Source organism: Vidua macroura, chromosome Z (genome assembly GCF_024509145.1).
Source record: "Vidua macroura isolate BioBank_ID:100142 chromosome Z, ASM2450914v1, whole genome shotgun sequence".
Classification (NCBI taxonomy): domain Eukaryota; kingdom Metazoa; phylum Chordata; class Aves; order Passeriformes; family Viduidae; genus Vidua; species Vidua macroura.
The window spans coordinates 1,092,486-1,108,141 of record NC_071611.1 but is presented as its reverse complement, the minus strand read 5'-3'; the positions used below and the strand labels follow the sequence as shown (position 1 = coordinate 1,108,141).

General features: G+C 43.4%; 1 protein-coding gene across 1 annotated transcript in view; it reads right to left on the bottom strand.

The window, feature by feature from the left end:
• The window catches only part of MYO5B (myosin VB), a 148,662-nt gene that overhangs the window by 25,085 nt on the left and 107,921 nt on the right, over positions 1 to 15,656 (bottom strand). The window contains exons 22-27 of the mRNA XM_054003809.1: positions 11,676 to 11,915; positions 6,748 to 6,832; positions 5,179 to 5,327; positions 4,312 to 4,431; positions 3,082 to 3,219; positions 1,426 to 1,488 (exon numbers count right to left, since the gene is read on the bottom strand). Of these exons, the coding sequence (XP_053859784.1) occupies positions 1,426 to 1,488; positions 3,082 to 3,219; positions 4,312 to 4,431; positions 5,179 to 5,327; positions 6,748 to 6,832; positions 11,676 to 11,915 (795 nt within the window). The remainder of the gene's footprint in view (positions 1 to 1,425; positions 1,489 to 3,081; positions 3,220 to 4,311; positions 4,432 to 5,178; positions 5,328 to 6,747; positions 6,833 to 11,675; positions 11,916 to 15,656) is intronic.

The window sequence follows — 15,656 nt, the reverse complement described above, 5'->3', positions numbered from 1 at the left end:
AACTATGAATGCCAGTATGTCAGTATGCAGAAAGCAGGAAAACCCAACATTAGTATTTCTGCTCTGAACTTCCAGGGTTAAACCTTGAAGGAAACACAGTTTGTGAACTCACACAGAAGTCAGAACTCCAGAAGCCATTTAAGGAGGTGGTGGCTCTTATCTGCTGGGCTTCCCCCTTCCAAACTGCGACTCCACTTTGTTTTACAAGGCCAAGAAACTTAAACCTTCCACAAGTATGTTTAACCAGCTGGAAGACACTTGGGCAGTGACCTGGTCATGCTTCTTCTCCAAGGGGCTATGCAGAGGTACTAAGGAAATTCAGAGCTACACCAATAGCATGCAAGGAAAATAAAATTGGATTATTAAGTGTCATAAAAATCTACTGATACTCTAAGGGCTTAGTGAGGGTTGGACATCCTTTCCATCTCTAATTTCTGCTTTTTTCTGCATCCTTCGGAGGAGATGATGCAGGAGGAAAAATTGATATTACTATTGACAGATGGTTTAGCATCATGCTGTTCTGGAAAACATATGCTCCTCTGGACTTCTCAGTTGCATTGCAATATTTGTTAATGGGATAGGGAGAGAAGGAATATCAGAAAGGTAGGTTTGCACTGAAAAAACCAACAGCTTAAAAAATTTTCCCTTAACAACACTATCTTAGGAACTGGTTTTCTGAGGATAAGCAGGACATAAAAATTGGTCTAAGCCAGTTAAGGCCTGAAGTGTTTGAATACAGTTAGAGCAGGAGGATAGAACCCACAGAAGCTGCAGTAGGAGCCCAGGTGGTTTCAGTTGCTCTGATTGTCACAGGGAGAAAGTGATGGGGACAGAAACTGTCAGGATTTAGAGCTTGGGGGCAAGACAAATTCTAGGGTAGGGCAATACTGAGAAGACACAGGATGACTGTGCTCAGCCAGCACTTCTGCTGTGAGATGGAGCCATTTAAGGAGGCTCAAATCACTCCACAGATTTATCTGGCTTTGACCTGAGTGGCACCTTGGGATAGCACAGAAGGTGGCTAAGAAACAGAGGTGGAGCCTGGAACAAGAAACAGCCCGTAAGAATTTACACCTGCTGCAAAGCCAACTGCTGAGACCTGCAGTGCCCATCAAAGGGAGCCCAACAAAGTCCCTGAGGGAACACCTGCCATGGAAAAAGCCCCCTTCACCACAAGTGGGTTCGTTACCTCCATGGATGACTCAAAGACAGGTAGATCAGCAGAAAACAGATGTCACCCCAGAGAGAAACATATGTGAGCCCATCCCATGCCCAGGAGCAGATGGAAAGCTACAGCTTTCCAACTGCCCTCTCTAACAGAGCTGATTACAGCAGGTTTTGGGTTATTATCACATTCACACCATTTGTTTGGGCTGCTGGAGCCATGCAATAGGTTACAGCACTGAGTAGAAGCCTCTCACTCACCTTCAGGCTGTTGTATGCAAAATCTTCATGTTCCGAAGTCACTTCAGTCTTTATTTCAATTACCTGTGCAGATTAAAGAGCAAATTTTTATTTAGGAGCAGGTGGAAGCACTGGCACACAGCACAGGGTAGCTAGGCACATCTCCATCAGCATTCAGCCCTGCTGGCCAGCTCAACCATAATAATATCATTAATTGCCATCAGACAGCATCCCAGCAACACCAGTGGGGCAGAGGACACTCCAAGAGAAAATGGTTTAATCTCTCATTAACATCCTGACAACTGTGCCTCGCTGCAGCTTTCAAACAATGACAGTCATTAAGGGAACAATCTTCAACACAGCAGTTAGAAAACAGGTTTTTTAATCCTCCTGCAGCAGGAATGAGAAGCTGGGGAAGTCTCCTGTTTCATGTGTTTCCTGCAAATTGCTCGGGGTAATCAATAAGGATATCTAGTGAAGCAAGTAAATAATTACTGTTGATTATTTTGTTGCAGTCTCCTACTGCATTTGTTCAAAGGTACACTGATCTCACACTGGAGAGTAATAACGAAAATAATTCCCAAACAAAGCAACAGAAGCCCCCAGAAATTTCAAATATGCATCCAAGAGGGATGGCATTTGCCCAGCAATTTATAAAAGAGCATCTTCAGTGCTTCAGGACTCCAAGCACACAGCAGCACTGCTGTTTCGTAGCACACTCTGGCCTCTGACAAGCCACAGAGCCTTGGCTACAGATGGCAGGGAAAGCACATACAAGAGGTCTGCTATTAAAACCCCCCAACTCAGAAGTCAGCTCACCACAACCTAGAGAGTTTTATTTTCAGACTTATGGACTCCTGTCTACTGAGTTACCACTGGGCTGTCAGTAACCTGGATTTTCTTAATATACTTGTCTTTAATTTGCTTTCAGGCAAGCAGCTCAAACTTTAGGTGTTTGGGTTTATTTTTTAGTTTGGGAGTGGGTTTTTGTTTGTTTGATTGGGTTTTTGGTTTTTTTGGGTTTTTTTTTCCCCACAAGGAAGGAAGAATACAGCAAAACACTATCCCTGCCTTGCAACAGAAATTAAGAACCCATTCTTCTAACAGCTATCCTGATATTTCTGATTTACTACACTACTTTTAACCCGTATTCCTCTCTGTGACCATGACTGAGGAAAAAAAACCTAACCAAAACACACAAATGATAATAAAATCAAACTGAGGACACCAGCCTGACCGACATGTGTGTGAAGTGCTTTTCAGCTCATGCCACACACTGCTGGATGGGGGGAACCAGGACAGCAAAGAAATGCTTGAATAACAGAAATCATCCAAAAGGGGGAATTGTTGAATATGCAGGGTGCAACACGTGAGACACAGGGTCAGTGCTGAGTGGAATAATGTGTGCCAAAATTGATTCCACATTTCATTGCTTTCAAGAAGCCTTAAGATACTGCCATAAATATGTTATAACCAGTTTCTTTAAACAAATAAATAAAGCAGTTCTCTTGTCCAATTGTCCTTAGCTGACAAAAAAAAAAAAGTTTATCTCCCTTTTCTAGCTGGATTTGTAGCCTTGAACTTGTCACTCTCAAAGCTAAATTCCTACATCATGTGGCCTCAGGCAATCAAGGAAGGCCAGTTACAAATATGAAATATTAGCAAGATGCCTCTTGCCTGGGATTTCTTGCTCTCTTGCTCCTTTTTCTCCAGCTGGGCTTGCAGCTTCTTCCTCTCCACCTCAAGCTCCCTCACTCGCTTCTGTAGCTTCAGGAAGAGGGTCATGTCCATGGCTGCTTTCTCCATCCCAATCTCCTGGAGAAGAACAGGAGGGAGGGAAAAAAAGAGAAGACCTCAGTGTCAAGTTCTATACCCATGCATAGTGCCAGATGCACCCTGACTGTACATCAGCCACAGCCAGGAACAAGAGCATCCTAAGAAACACATGTACTTCCAAAAAGCAAATCCACATTTTAAACACCTATTTTTAGTGTCAGTAAAATACCTGACTTGTTTTGATACATCACTGAATGCTTAACAGCCCAACAGATAGGTAGATGATGGGGGCTAAGAACATCAAAAATGCCCTACTGGGTCCCTTTTAGTCAAGTGTTTATTTGTTGGGGGTTTTTAACTGCCTTCACCTGGAATATTTTATATCCAAGCATTGTCAATACTGATTATTTTGACTTCAGAAAATGCTTCCAGAGCTGTTCAAAAATACCAGAGCAATATAATGCAGCAGCCAGCAGAGGGAAGTGGGGGCTTCTGCAGGTGTGTATTGGGACATAAAATATGGTCCTGCAAGGGTAGGGCTGACCTTAGGGACACTGATCACCTGTTAGTGCTCAAGAGTCAGAAAAGTGGAGTTTTAAAAGCAGCTTATTCTATCAGACGTAAGTAAAAACACATTTCCCTCTTCCAGAGGATTCTTGATAGCCAAGGAATAATTTGTGCTGCTCTTTTCTGCATTAGGAGACTGTTGATTTGATTACAGGGCCGTGCTGGCCAGCAATGCATCCGTGAAGATGCACGGGAATGAAAATGCTCAGGGCAAGAGGCCAATGAATTCTGGTGTCCTTGCAGAGAGGGATCATGATACAGTCATGATCCATCAGCACTGGGTGTAACTGCTGTGATGAATTTTCATCAGTCTTCAAGCTGGTATGGCCCAAAGACAGCACTGTATTATTTTTAGAGCCCTGATGCTGCAAACAAGTAGAATTTGCCAGAGCACCACAACCCTGCAGTCCCTCTCACACAATTAACGACGCGTTTCTACAGCACGGAACCAATTTCATCCATCACACCTCATTGCCCAACCCGCACTGCCCGCCTGTGCTGCAAACCCCACACCCATCACGCCCAGAGCAGGGCTCCCCTGCCCTCCCTGCTCGTTCACTGTACCTCCACCTGCTGTATCACATCCTCTGTGTCCCCGATCTCAGAGGTGCAGATGGATGGGTTATTGGAATCAGACTCCAAGCTGCTCTGGTTGGATGGGTTTCTCCTGTGCCCCGGTGTTTGCTGCCAGGAAACGATGCAGACACATAAAGCACCCAGTGTTAAAGGATTCCTCTCCAAGTGTTGATTCTTTAGAGCAAATAGGTGACTATATACTTAAGTTACCTTACAGAGAATTACATGTTCTAAGTTTTTATGCCCTACCCCTGAAATTCACATTAACACTTCAAAGTGCAAAAGTGATATAGGAGCTCAGCGTAAAAATTTGGCATGAATTAAAGGCTCTTCATGACACCACATGCCTGCTAAGTGTGAACATGCAGATCTGAGCTCAAGGTTATGCTGCTGACAGCACCCTCTTTAAACACTCAGCCTTCCATCAAATCCAGAAGCACTCTGATTTTCAACAGTTTTTCTAACACTTTAGCAATGCTGAACCTAAAAACTCTGGGTTTTGAAATTCTGAAGTCATATTGCTGGAGGCTTTGTTTGTTTGCTTTTTCAACCCAACACCTACACATAAACATCACTGACACAAAAGCAAGACAAGAACAAGCATGACCCAGCTTTTGCTGAAGTTCACAGACATCTCTAAGCATTTCACAGAGAAGCACGGAAGACCAAGCTCCTTTTGCAAGGCACACAAATGGTTTGGCTCCAGTGCAGATAGGTATCCTTAGAAATATCAAGTACAAACTGCCCACTAATGGCAGTTCTATTTTATGTTTTGGGGGTGAGTGAGCCACGTTATCCCGGCACCAACATCAGGTCCAGGACACAGGGGAACACAGATAATTCCAGTTTTGTTACCTTAAAAATAGTCATTTCATCCCTCAAGTTGTCATATCTCTGCTCCAGACTTGCATACTCTTTTACCAGGTTCTGATAACGAGACCTCTCTTCTTCCAGCTCTTTCTTCATCTGCATATTTACCTCAACTGTGTTTCGTGCAAATTCATCTTCAAAATAGGAATGGGGGGGGGGGAAAGGAAATTGTGAACTTTAGCTCAGAAACACGCTTCTTGTAAACATGTGAAACAACAACTAATGAACAAAATACTCTCTGCCAAGAGCCTTTAAAATATATATAAGCACTCACTAATATTTAGAGACTATTATAATCTGTATTAGTCTCCTCAATATTTGACACAGCTTGAGCTCTTCTGCTTGCTAAGCAGTCCTTTTGCCTTGAGTTAAAGAGAAGTCTCCAGCATCTACAAACCATCATTTAACTATGGCAGCTCCAGCTCCCATGGACCAGCCATAAACCCACTTAAGAAAAGACCAGCATGGTACAGAAATACATTTGGGTTGAAAAGGTGGTACTTGCTGCATATGAAAACTTCCCTGCCTGCTTCCCACCAGCAGCTTTGGCATAGAAGCAAATCAAAAACAGCAGCTCTTCCTCACGCCCTCATCGACCATTTACCATGGCAAGATTGTGGGGGTTCAAAGAAGTTTATATCCAAATAAATTCAGTTATTTGTTAAAAACCCCCCCTCTGGAAGCAAACCCGGTCCCTCCTCTTCCTAAGGAACCTAAGGCAAATGTAGCCCGTGTGTTGTTTTAAATTGGTGAACAACAAACCAACCCCCTCCACCTCCTTTCTCCCATCTTAGATGCTCCAAAAGCATCCTGTAAGGAATGAATAAACATTTGCAGCAAGTTTTTTCTTAATATGTCATCTTAATTTCTTTGTTTTGTGTTAGGCTAGGAGCAAAAGGCACTTCACAAGTACCACGGAGCAGTGATAGTTACATCTACAGCATGATGACCTTTGTAAATCCTGCTGCAAAACCAAAGCTGAAAAGGATGACCAAAAATAGAAAAGCTCAATACATGCATGAGAGTCCCTTTTGTGAAATGGGATTTTCCCAGGTTGCTTCCCCTATGTATGACTTGTCAGCTAAGTCTCTGCTTTTAAAAAACACTCACAGGCTCATGTCACACTAGAGAAATCCTTCACCACAGCTCAATAATGTGAATTGTGCTGCCCCTTGGATCCTTTATTAATTATTCTTGGGACACAGCTATTCCCTACTCCATCAGCTTCACTGCCTCCCACACTGTCTGCGTGAAATGCTTAAACATAACTGAACTAAATGCATTAAATGAAATGCTTTAACATAACTGAAATAAAAAGCCTTGCTAGGTACTTTATTCTGTATTTCACCAGTTAAACTGGCCTCTGGCTTACCTGTTGTGCAGGTAGTTCTGTTCTTGTAGTAGAACAGCACAAACAGAACTACCTGCACAACAAAATAGAGACAAAAGCCACCAGGAAAGGGTCAAGACGGGAAGATTAGCGCTTTTCAAGGCAGGGAAAACGAGCTCCTCGTCTAATGGAGGCATGATGATGCCATAGGCAGTTAGTCCTACCTTCAGACTGACAGAGAATCTTGCTGTTCAGCTCCTCTTTTTCCTGCTTCAGGAGAGCGTTTTCTTCTTCCAGGTCGGAGATACGCTAGGGAACAAGGCAGAGAGTTACTGCTGGCTGCAGGGCAGGGCTCCTGCAGGGATTAATTTCACCTGGCAGGAGACAGGGGGCTTTGTTCGGCCTCTCTTTGCTCTTTAAAAGATCTGTTCCCCTGTGCTTTGCCACTTATCCTTTGTACACCAGTAGCAGAAACACAGGAGAAATGCACTGCTACAAAAGAGAATAACTTTCCCTGTCTTTACTGCACTTCTCCCTTAACCAATGTTTTCAGCAGAATCTTACAAAATATTGAGCAGCTGAACTTGGTGGCCACGACCTGTAGGAGCAAAGCCCTTGGAAGTGATCAGGTCATCAGATCAGAGGTTTATTTTTAGATTTCAATGGGCTTCATCATTGTCTTCAAGTCACAGCAGCGAGTCACAGCTGCTGGGGAAATAAATCTGCTGATTGTTCTCAGAGATGTAGCACTTCAGGAGCTGAGATGGACACAGTGAATGCGAGCTGAGTGAATAGATCAGGCTTTTCTAATTTTATTGTACCCAATCCATGTAGCATGATGAGTCACTTCAGTGCTTCCCACCAACTACAGAACCTCTGGTACAGTGAGGAATGACATGTACCAGGGCCCTTGGCAATACAACAGCAGCATATTTAGCAGCTATTAACAACAACTGCCTCGTAAAAAATAATGAAAACAGGAACTAAATCCTGAAAAATACTATTTTCACCTGTCACAACTGCAATGCTGGACTGATGCTGACAGCAACCAATCCTGGAACATCATTCAGCTCCCTGAATTCTGGTGCGTTCAACAGCGTTATCTCAAAACACACCACCATCATATTGTCAAGTGAAATACGCTGCCACAGCCAAGCAGGATGATTCTGCTGCTGTCGGGGGGAGAATGCACATCATCCCAGCATGTGTCATCCCCTATGCCTGCTCCTTCACTTCCCGTAGCCACGGCTTAGGAAACGGCTACACGCAGCAGAAGGATCTCAAGGCGCCAGCGATAAACAACGCTGTAAACACCATAATAAAGAGTTTTCAGAGCCCAAGAGCAATAATTTTGCTGTCATCACTACATTGAATTTATAGGCAGCCCAGCTGGCATGCACTCCTAGCACAGATTTCAGTCTTCCAAACAAGCACGTTCAAATTAAGGCATTTGATCAAACACTGGCTATGCCAGATACATACTAATGATGAGGACAAGCACAGTGGATGTTTTCCTCTAAGTCACAACTGAATCAGTCCTGTTCCATGAACAAACTGAAAAACCTCCCCACTCGTTACTGTCCCTGTTAATTTACTCCAGCTGTCTGCATTACATCTGTCTGCACCTCTCCTAGGAGGCTGGAGTCTGGATGTACAACTAGAAAGTGAAAAGCACCACAATTTAAGCATACAGAGCTACTGGTGTTTTAAATGCTGTGAACTGAGCCAAGATTTTAATATTCTGTACCAAAACCAACTGCACTCCTTCACCATAAATCACATCTGCCATTAGATCAGCACTAGCGACTTCAAGGTATGAAGAATTCTTAAAAAAATTGGAGAAGAGATACAAGAGGGATGGAATGGAAGGAAAACCTGTGCTGCAATGGGACAGTAAGGAGCTCTACTTGTTTGTCCCATCAGGAAAAGATTAAAGACAGTGGGATTATTTTACTAATGCTTTTTATTGGGTGCTGATAAGGAATTCTCTGCCCAAAGCTATGATGGCTGGAAAACAAAACTGGACCAAAATCTTGAGTATTCTCAACCATGATGAGAGGATATTTGGAAGAGCAGGACTTAACAGAAGCCACACAAATTATTCCCAGATTTTAAAATTTCTAATCCAGGCTGGGTAGAGGTATTTTTAGGATGTTCTCTTAAACAGGATTTGTTTTCTGCATTCCTGAAAGAGGAACAAGCTCAGACATCAAAACCTGTGTGTAACCAAGCCCAGTGGGAACGTGAACAGTCCACTATACACAGGGAGAGGCAAAGGGAGCAGGTCACACAATGGCCAGGCAGCACCAACTCCATCCCTGATACCTACATGGACAACTTTTGTACCTCCTGCTTATCTTTCCACATGAAACAGATCCTTGGAGGTGCTTCAAATGCAAGAGTACCTGATTTGAAAGATTTCTGTGGAAGATGCTGAGCAGGGAGCACTTGTGATGGCTGCAGCTCTTATCTAAGTGTTTCCCTGGAACAACCTGCTCATTAGGTCTGCCTCACATCCTCCCCCAGTCTTGTAAGAAAAGGATGATGGCATTTGGCACTTTCCTAATGAAATTCCTGGCCAGGCTGTGGATTATCCTAGCTCACCAAGCGAGAAGAATAGGTGCTACCAAAGCACCTAGAAGGAGCTGTTGGTACTTACCCATATGTTTAAAACTTAATCACAAAATTAAATAAGAAAAGCTATTCTAAAATTAAGGACTTGGACAGAATAGTTATGATGAAGAGATAAAGGACTTTTTTTTTTTTCAAATCAAAATTGACATGGATTTTCAGGAGCTGAAGAAAAATTAAAGGTTCATCGCAGTCTTACTCTGAAGTGAGATATCTTTGAGAATCTGTCCCACTACATCCATGCCCGTGGTGTCATCTTTATATTGAAGGCAAAAACTGCTTCTCACCTGAATTTAGTTTCATTATGCTTCCCAGCTTCTAGCAGATATTAGAACAACTCAAAAATCTCTTCCCAGAATTTTTCTTGGGAAGTGTTCTGGTTAAATTAATATTTCCAGGAAGGAAACAGGTCTTCTCCATCTTCCCACTTACAAGGAACTGAAGGGAGCAATGGAAAGCTAATGCCAGAAATAGGAGCCTGCACGATTAGAAATGTTTTATAATTAACTATTTTCATGGTGAAATGCACAGTATTTGCTCTGCTGTAGGCACTTTTACAACAAGGGAAAGCTTCTGCTTTGTTTCCATGCTTTTTAAAAGCATTTCTTCAGTGATAAATCCAACCTTCCATCAAAGTGCTTGAAGGCAATTTGCAATCAAGAACAAAGAGACACAGTTTATCCCCAGCTGCACCACCCTTAAAATCAGGCATCCTTTCAGGCCCTAAAAGCCTGTGCTGCACCCAGCTAATGAACAGAGCCCTGCACCAAAAAGAATCTTATAATTTTAAAAGGAAATCACCGGTTTCACACGTCCCTGTGTGGTGCACCACAAGTGCAAGGAGTGGAGCAAGTGATCACCTGGCAGCTCTCTTGGTCCAGCCAAGGACAGCAGGTGACAGCAGGACTGTTCACCTCTTTGAGAAGCACAACCAACAGTGCATTTCAGTCATGCCAGAGGTTTAGGGCAAATCACCCTGACCACGGTCCCTCACCACAGCTTCTCAGCCAAACCCACCCCCTGAGGGCTCGGCTGGTGCTGTGTGAAGTGCGCTAGAGGAGCCTCATAAGGACATTCTTCCATTGTAATATTAATGCAGCTATTTCCAGGATCCTTTTTTTTTTTTTTTTTTATTTCCAAAAGTGACTCGTCTTCAGGTTGTCACACACCAAGTACTGTTCTAGAATAACAGCTGCAAAACAGCCTTTTCTTTGCAATTTATTGAGTAGAAAGGCCCTAAATTATTTCCAATAGCAAGATCAAAGATTCAATTCAATTTCTGGTGCAGGAGAGATATCATGGATTTAACTTGAGCAGCCACAAGCATTTGCAGAAGGAAACTGAATTCTCAGCTCAGTGCCTCAGGTTAAGAGAATGGGTGTTACTCAGAATTAATCTGATCAGCAAAGAAATTCAGGGCAAAAGGTCCATCTTTGCTATTTTCAAACTCTATTTCAAACTCTACACTCTGGAATCTCTTTCTCCCACTAGAACGCCTTGTTGTACAATGGTGGCAGTGTTGGACCACTCCTACCCCAAGAGGTAAAGCACAGGATTGCTGCACTTGATTGTCCTTGTGGTTCCTTTCCAAACTAGGAAATTCTGTGGGTTTGCATGAAGGAGGAAGAAAAAAAAAAAAAAAATAAACCTATTCTGTGTATATCCCAGCTCCAAACCCTATAAAAATCTGTAACAACCAGCAGCTGGTGCTGGAGCAGCGCCTCTCCTCAGGGAGGGAAGTTGGTCCACACATTGGTCATACTCTGTGTGTACCTATAGCACCAGCTAGGTTAGAAATTGAGCCTTGTGTCTCATCCCAGGTTGGGGTGAGGAATATTTACATCTTCCTAATATTTGCAGCAGATGTGACAGACCTCCCCAGTAATTTGCATTACACAACCTTGAGGAATCACTGTATACACATGAAGCTCTGGCATTCACATGAAACTTAGGACAGGAAAAGCAGCTTCAAGTTGTGCCAGGGCAGGTTTAGATTGGGTATCAGAGAAACTTTTTTCACTGAAAGGCTTGTAAAGCATTGGAACAGACTGCTCAGAGTAGTGGCGGAGTCACCAGCCCTGGAAGTGTTCAAAAACCACATGGATGTGACACTTGAGGACATGGTTTAGTGCTGAACACAATGGTGCTGGGCTGATGGTTGGACTTGGTGATTTTACAGGTCTTTTTCAACCTTTACAACTCTGTGATTCCATGATGTCCATGGTTATTAGGCATCCCGATTTCCAGATGCGTTTGGGTTTGGGGCGTTTCCTTGTGGTTGGCAGCACAAAAGGCATCAGGGTGGTGTGTCCTGACACAAGGCAGCCACTGCCCCTGCAGGGATGTCTACCTGCCCTGCCCCATGAGCTGGGGTAAATCCTAGGGGCATTCAGCAGGAGAACTAACAGTCAAAGAACAGACACTCCCCTTCAGAGCTGTGAAGAGTGAGCCCTCATCAACACGGCCACCTGCAGGAGACAACCTGAGGCAGGCAGGCAGACAGACAGACAGACAGATGTACCTTCCTCAGCAGGTCCCTCTCCTTGCCGTGGCTGTCCTCCATGACCTCCCTCTCCCCGTGAGCCCTCTCCAGCTCCATCCTCAGCCGCTCCATCTCCTCCTGCAGGCTGAGGAGCTGCTTGCCATCACCCTGCTGGGTCTGCTGGTACTGCTGCAGCTCCTTCTTCAGCTTCTCCACCTCGGAGGAGTGGGCCGATGTCAGCATGGACAGCTGCTCATTCAGAAGCTTGTTCTCCTTGTTCTGCAGCCAGCATCCCAGAAAGAAGAAAACAAGAGCACAAGTGACATCAATGCATGCAGTGATGCACTATAAAAGCAGCCACTCAAATCCTCAAGCATGGTGGGTGACAGACCCACAATAACAATAATTCCATGCATATGCTAATGAAGCTTATAAAGCTAAAAGCTATTTCTAAACTGTGACAAAAGCTCAATAATATTTTGGCAACGATTACAGAAGCATTTGTCAAATTGGTACTACGCTGATATCACTCAGAGCAAAGGCAAGAAACTCTTGGTAGCACTGGCAACCAAACCAAAATACTACACTTCTACTACAGCTTCCAAACAGCATTGCTTAATGTGATTGGTTTGCAGTTTTGGGGAGTTTGTAATATTCCTTTTGCAGTTTACCCTGCTATTCCTGAATCCCATGCCTGCAGAAACCTGGAGTGACAATACAGAACTGCAGCTTCAAGCACAAGGAGCTCCCCAAACTCCAGTTTTAAGTCATGTGCCACCTCAGCCATCCTTTCATTTGCTCAGGTTTTCACTTCTAAAGCACTTAGCAGTGATTTTCTCCCCAGTTTTGAGAACTGAAAATTCAGCAGACCTAGCTGATTTTTGGGCTTCAAATCAAAGTCAATGGGCACTGTGACCAATAAAATATCATCGTTATTAGATATCCACAGGCCAAAGACCTAGAGCTTCATTAAAAGCCTACTACAGAAGCTGTGCTGACTTTGGGTAGATAATCTCGATACCACAAGAACCATTTTGAAACTTAAAATGCATTCTGGTTTTTAAAGTCTTGCTCTGATCATCCTTCTGGCCCTTCTTAAGGTGACCTCCCAAAGCAACTCCTCTCCCTGCATCTCAGCGCTCTGAAGCAAGATAAAGACACATCTCAAATGGAAAAACAAGTAAATGAGGCATATTAACATTTTTTTCCTTTGCTCCCTAGTAATGAATTATTAATGAACATCAAAATTCAGCATTCGTATCATATTAGGAAATTATAATTTCTGCATGACCAAAGGCATTTCATAGAATCCTAGAACGATTTGAGCTGGAAGGGGCATTAAAGCCCATCTCATTCCACCCCCTGATATACAAATACAAGATAAATGCACAGGAATGGTTCTGGGTTTTTTTATTAAAAACTACTGACATGAGAGAGCATTTACTGGGTTGCTCCCCACTGCAATCAGAGATTGCTCAACAGTTAAACCCTGTTAAACTCAAACTTGCTTTATTTTCAATCATTATCTAGCCCTGTAGACCTGAGACAGTCCTGGTTTCAACTTGGGCTCTGTGAAAAACCCTAATTTATTTTGCTACCAAAGGCAGATGTAACAAATTCATCAGCTTGGTTACCCAAACTAGTTTTATTCCCAAAAATGCTCAGAGATACAGTAGTGCTTGCAGAGAGAGTGTAGAGAGCTCACAATGTGTCTAAATACTGGCTGCAAGAACATGCAATACTAAATTAGGCACATGCCTTGTAGGTGTCTCAGGCAATTCCAACAAACAGATTTAAAGAAAATTACCTGAAGGAGAGAAAAAAAAAAAAAAAAAAAAAAAAAAAAAAAAAAAAAAAAAAAAAAAGAGAAGGAATTGGTCCAATGTAAATACAAAAGAAAGTGCTTCAGTGAGGATGTTTTGCAGCAAAATAGATCAAAATCTTTCTTCTGTGTGCAAAAAATCCCTCACCTGATTAAAAAACCTAATTAAATTATTCCAGTTACAGATGCCAGAGCATCTGAGCTGGGGCTGACATACAATAATAGGTTTTAATGTTTTCAAAGAAAGATCTCTTCCTTAGGGGCACACGGAGGATTGCATCTCTACTCATGCATGAGCTAAAGTAGCAGAAATAGAAACATTTTCTTCCTCAGCTACTCAAGAATACATCACAACTGCATCTCTCCAGGTTACCTGCTATATGCTTTTTTTTTTTTCCTTGTAAAGTTAATTGGTATTTTCAAAGGTTGTGTTTATAGATTAGCAAGGACTGAAAGCAAGATCCTTCAGGGAAACTACGATACTGCAAATGCACCGTGCCAGAAAAAAGATTCAGTGCATTGAAAAAAGAATCTACTGGAAAGGTGCCCCTTAGCACTTCCAAAGCATCCCAGGGAAACCTGGCAGCCCTGGAAGGATGGTTAAATTCAGTTCACTGGACAGACCACCACATGTACCCCAGAGCAGGAATTCTTTCCTGCAAAAGCTACACGGAAAGCATCAAAGAAACTCCTACAACATAGTCTGTGGAGAGACTGAAGGAGAGCAAGATGAGCTCAAGACCATTATTTCTGCCTGGTTAAAAGCTCTCCATGACTCCTTTCCGAAAGCAGATCCTTTTGCGGCTTTCAAAACACGTAACAGGAAAGCCAATGTTAACCAAATATTGGTTTTTTTCCTTTACTGTTCTACTGCCACACTTCTCTTAGCAAGGAAATAGGGAAAAAATACAAACTATAAAATATCACTGATGTTCCAGTGTCAAGTCCAGCTGCTCAGCAGATCCAACTTTGACGTTCACATTCATTGCATGAGTTCAGCCCAAATTATCTCGACCTGGACTGACTCTTCCTATTCAATTCCACCAAAATACCTTCTGGATGACAGGTCACACCAAAACTTATTCTGAGAGTTTCCCATTCCTAAGTTACTGCTAGCAAAATCTAAGTATGGAAACAGGCATTTTAAAATTAAACACCAGGGTAAGTTGGAAGTCTGGAAGTTGGACCCTGTTGCGGTGCAGTTAATGCACTGCAGCCAATTAACACTGCAGTGAGGGTGACCACAGTGATGCAAACCCCCGTGTGTCCTGACTCTGCACTGTCTGAGCCAACATAGAGCCACCCCCAACACAGGACTGCTCCTGTCATACTGCGGTGGGGAGATTTCAGGTGGTGAGGGAGCCGTGTGGGATGGACAAGGGTCTCTGACACCATCTCAGAATGATAAACTGGAATTATCACAAACTGGTGCTACAAATCAGGGGCAATCCCAACTGAAGAGAATGTTCTCCTACCTGTAAAAATTCAGTTTAAGGGTACAAGTGGATATGAATTTCCCTGTTGATATTAGTCAATACAACTAGGTACCACTCAGCACTTCTTATGATCGCCCCTCAACTCCTTGTACAGCAACACAGAAGGTATTTAACAAAATAATTTGCACACATTAGTAGGTGTAAAAATTATTCTGCTATGTCTGTAAAATCAAACCATTATTCTGCAGCTTATTAATGGCAAATGCCTACTGATGAAAACACCCCTGTGATCAAACAGTCACTGTAAGGTCATTAACTCATGCCACGCAGGGATCTGTCACATCATACCATCCCACCCTCCCCTTACTCCTGGAGAGTTGCTGTGTCTACTAACACGAAGGAAATGTGGATAACCCAAATTGCTGTTTATCTTCCAGGGAACGTGACTCCCAAGAACACGGGGTTCACAACACCAGTGGCGGCACGCACTCTGCACGCTCAGTGCCCGCAGAGCAAAAAGCACAGCAGGGCAATTCAGCCCCAAACCCATTGGATCCCACGTGCAGCTGGCTTGGGTTTTCAAGCAACACCTCCCAGAAGTGCCGTTCCATTTTCCCCCTCTGAGCCCTGCTGGGCAGTCCCCGCAACAATTCCAGTGCAGCTTGTGCAGCTCCCTGAGCAAGCTGTGTCCCACCCTTACAAACGCTTGGCTGCCACCGACACGACCCTTCCCAGACAACACGGAAAGGCGCAAGGCGGCGG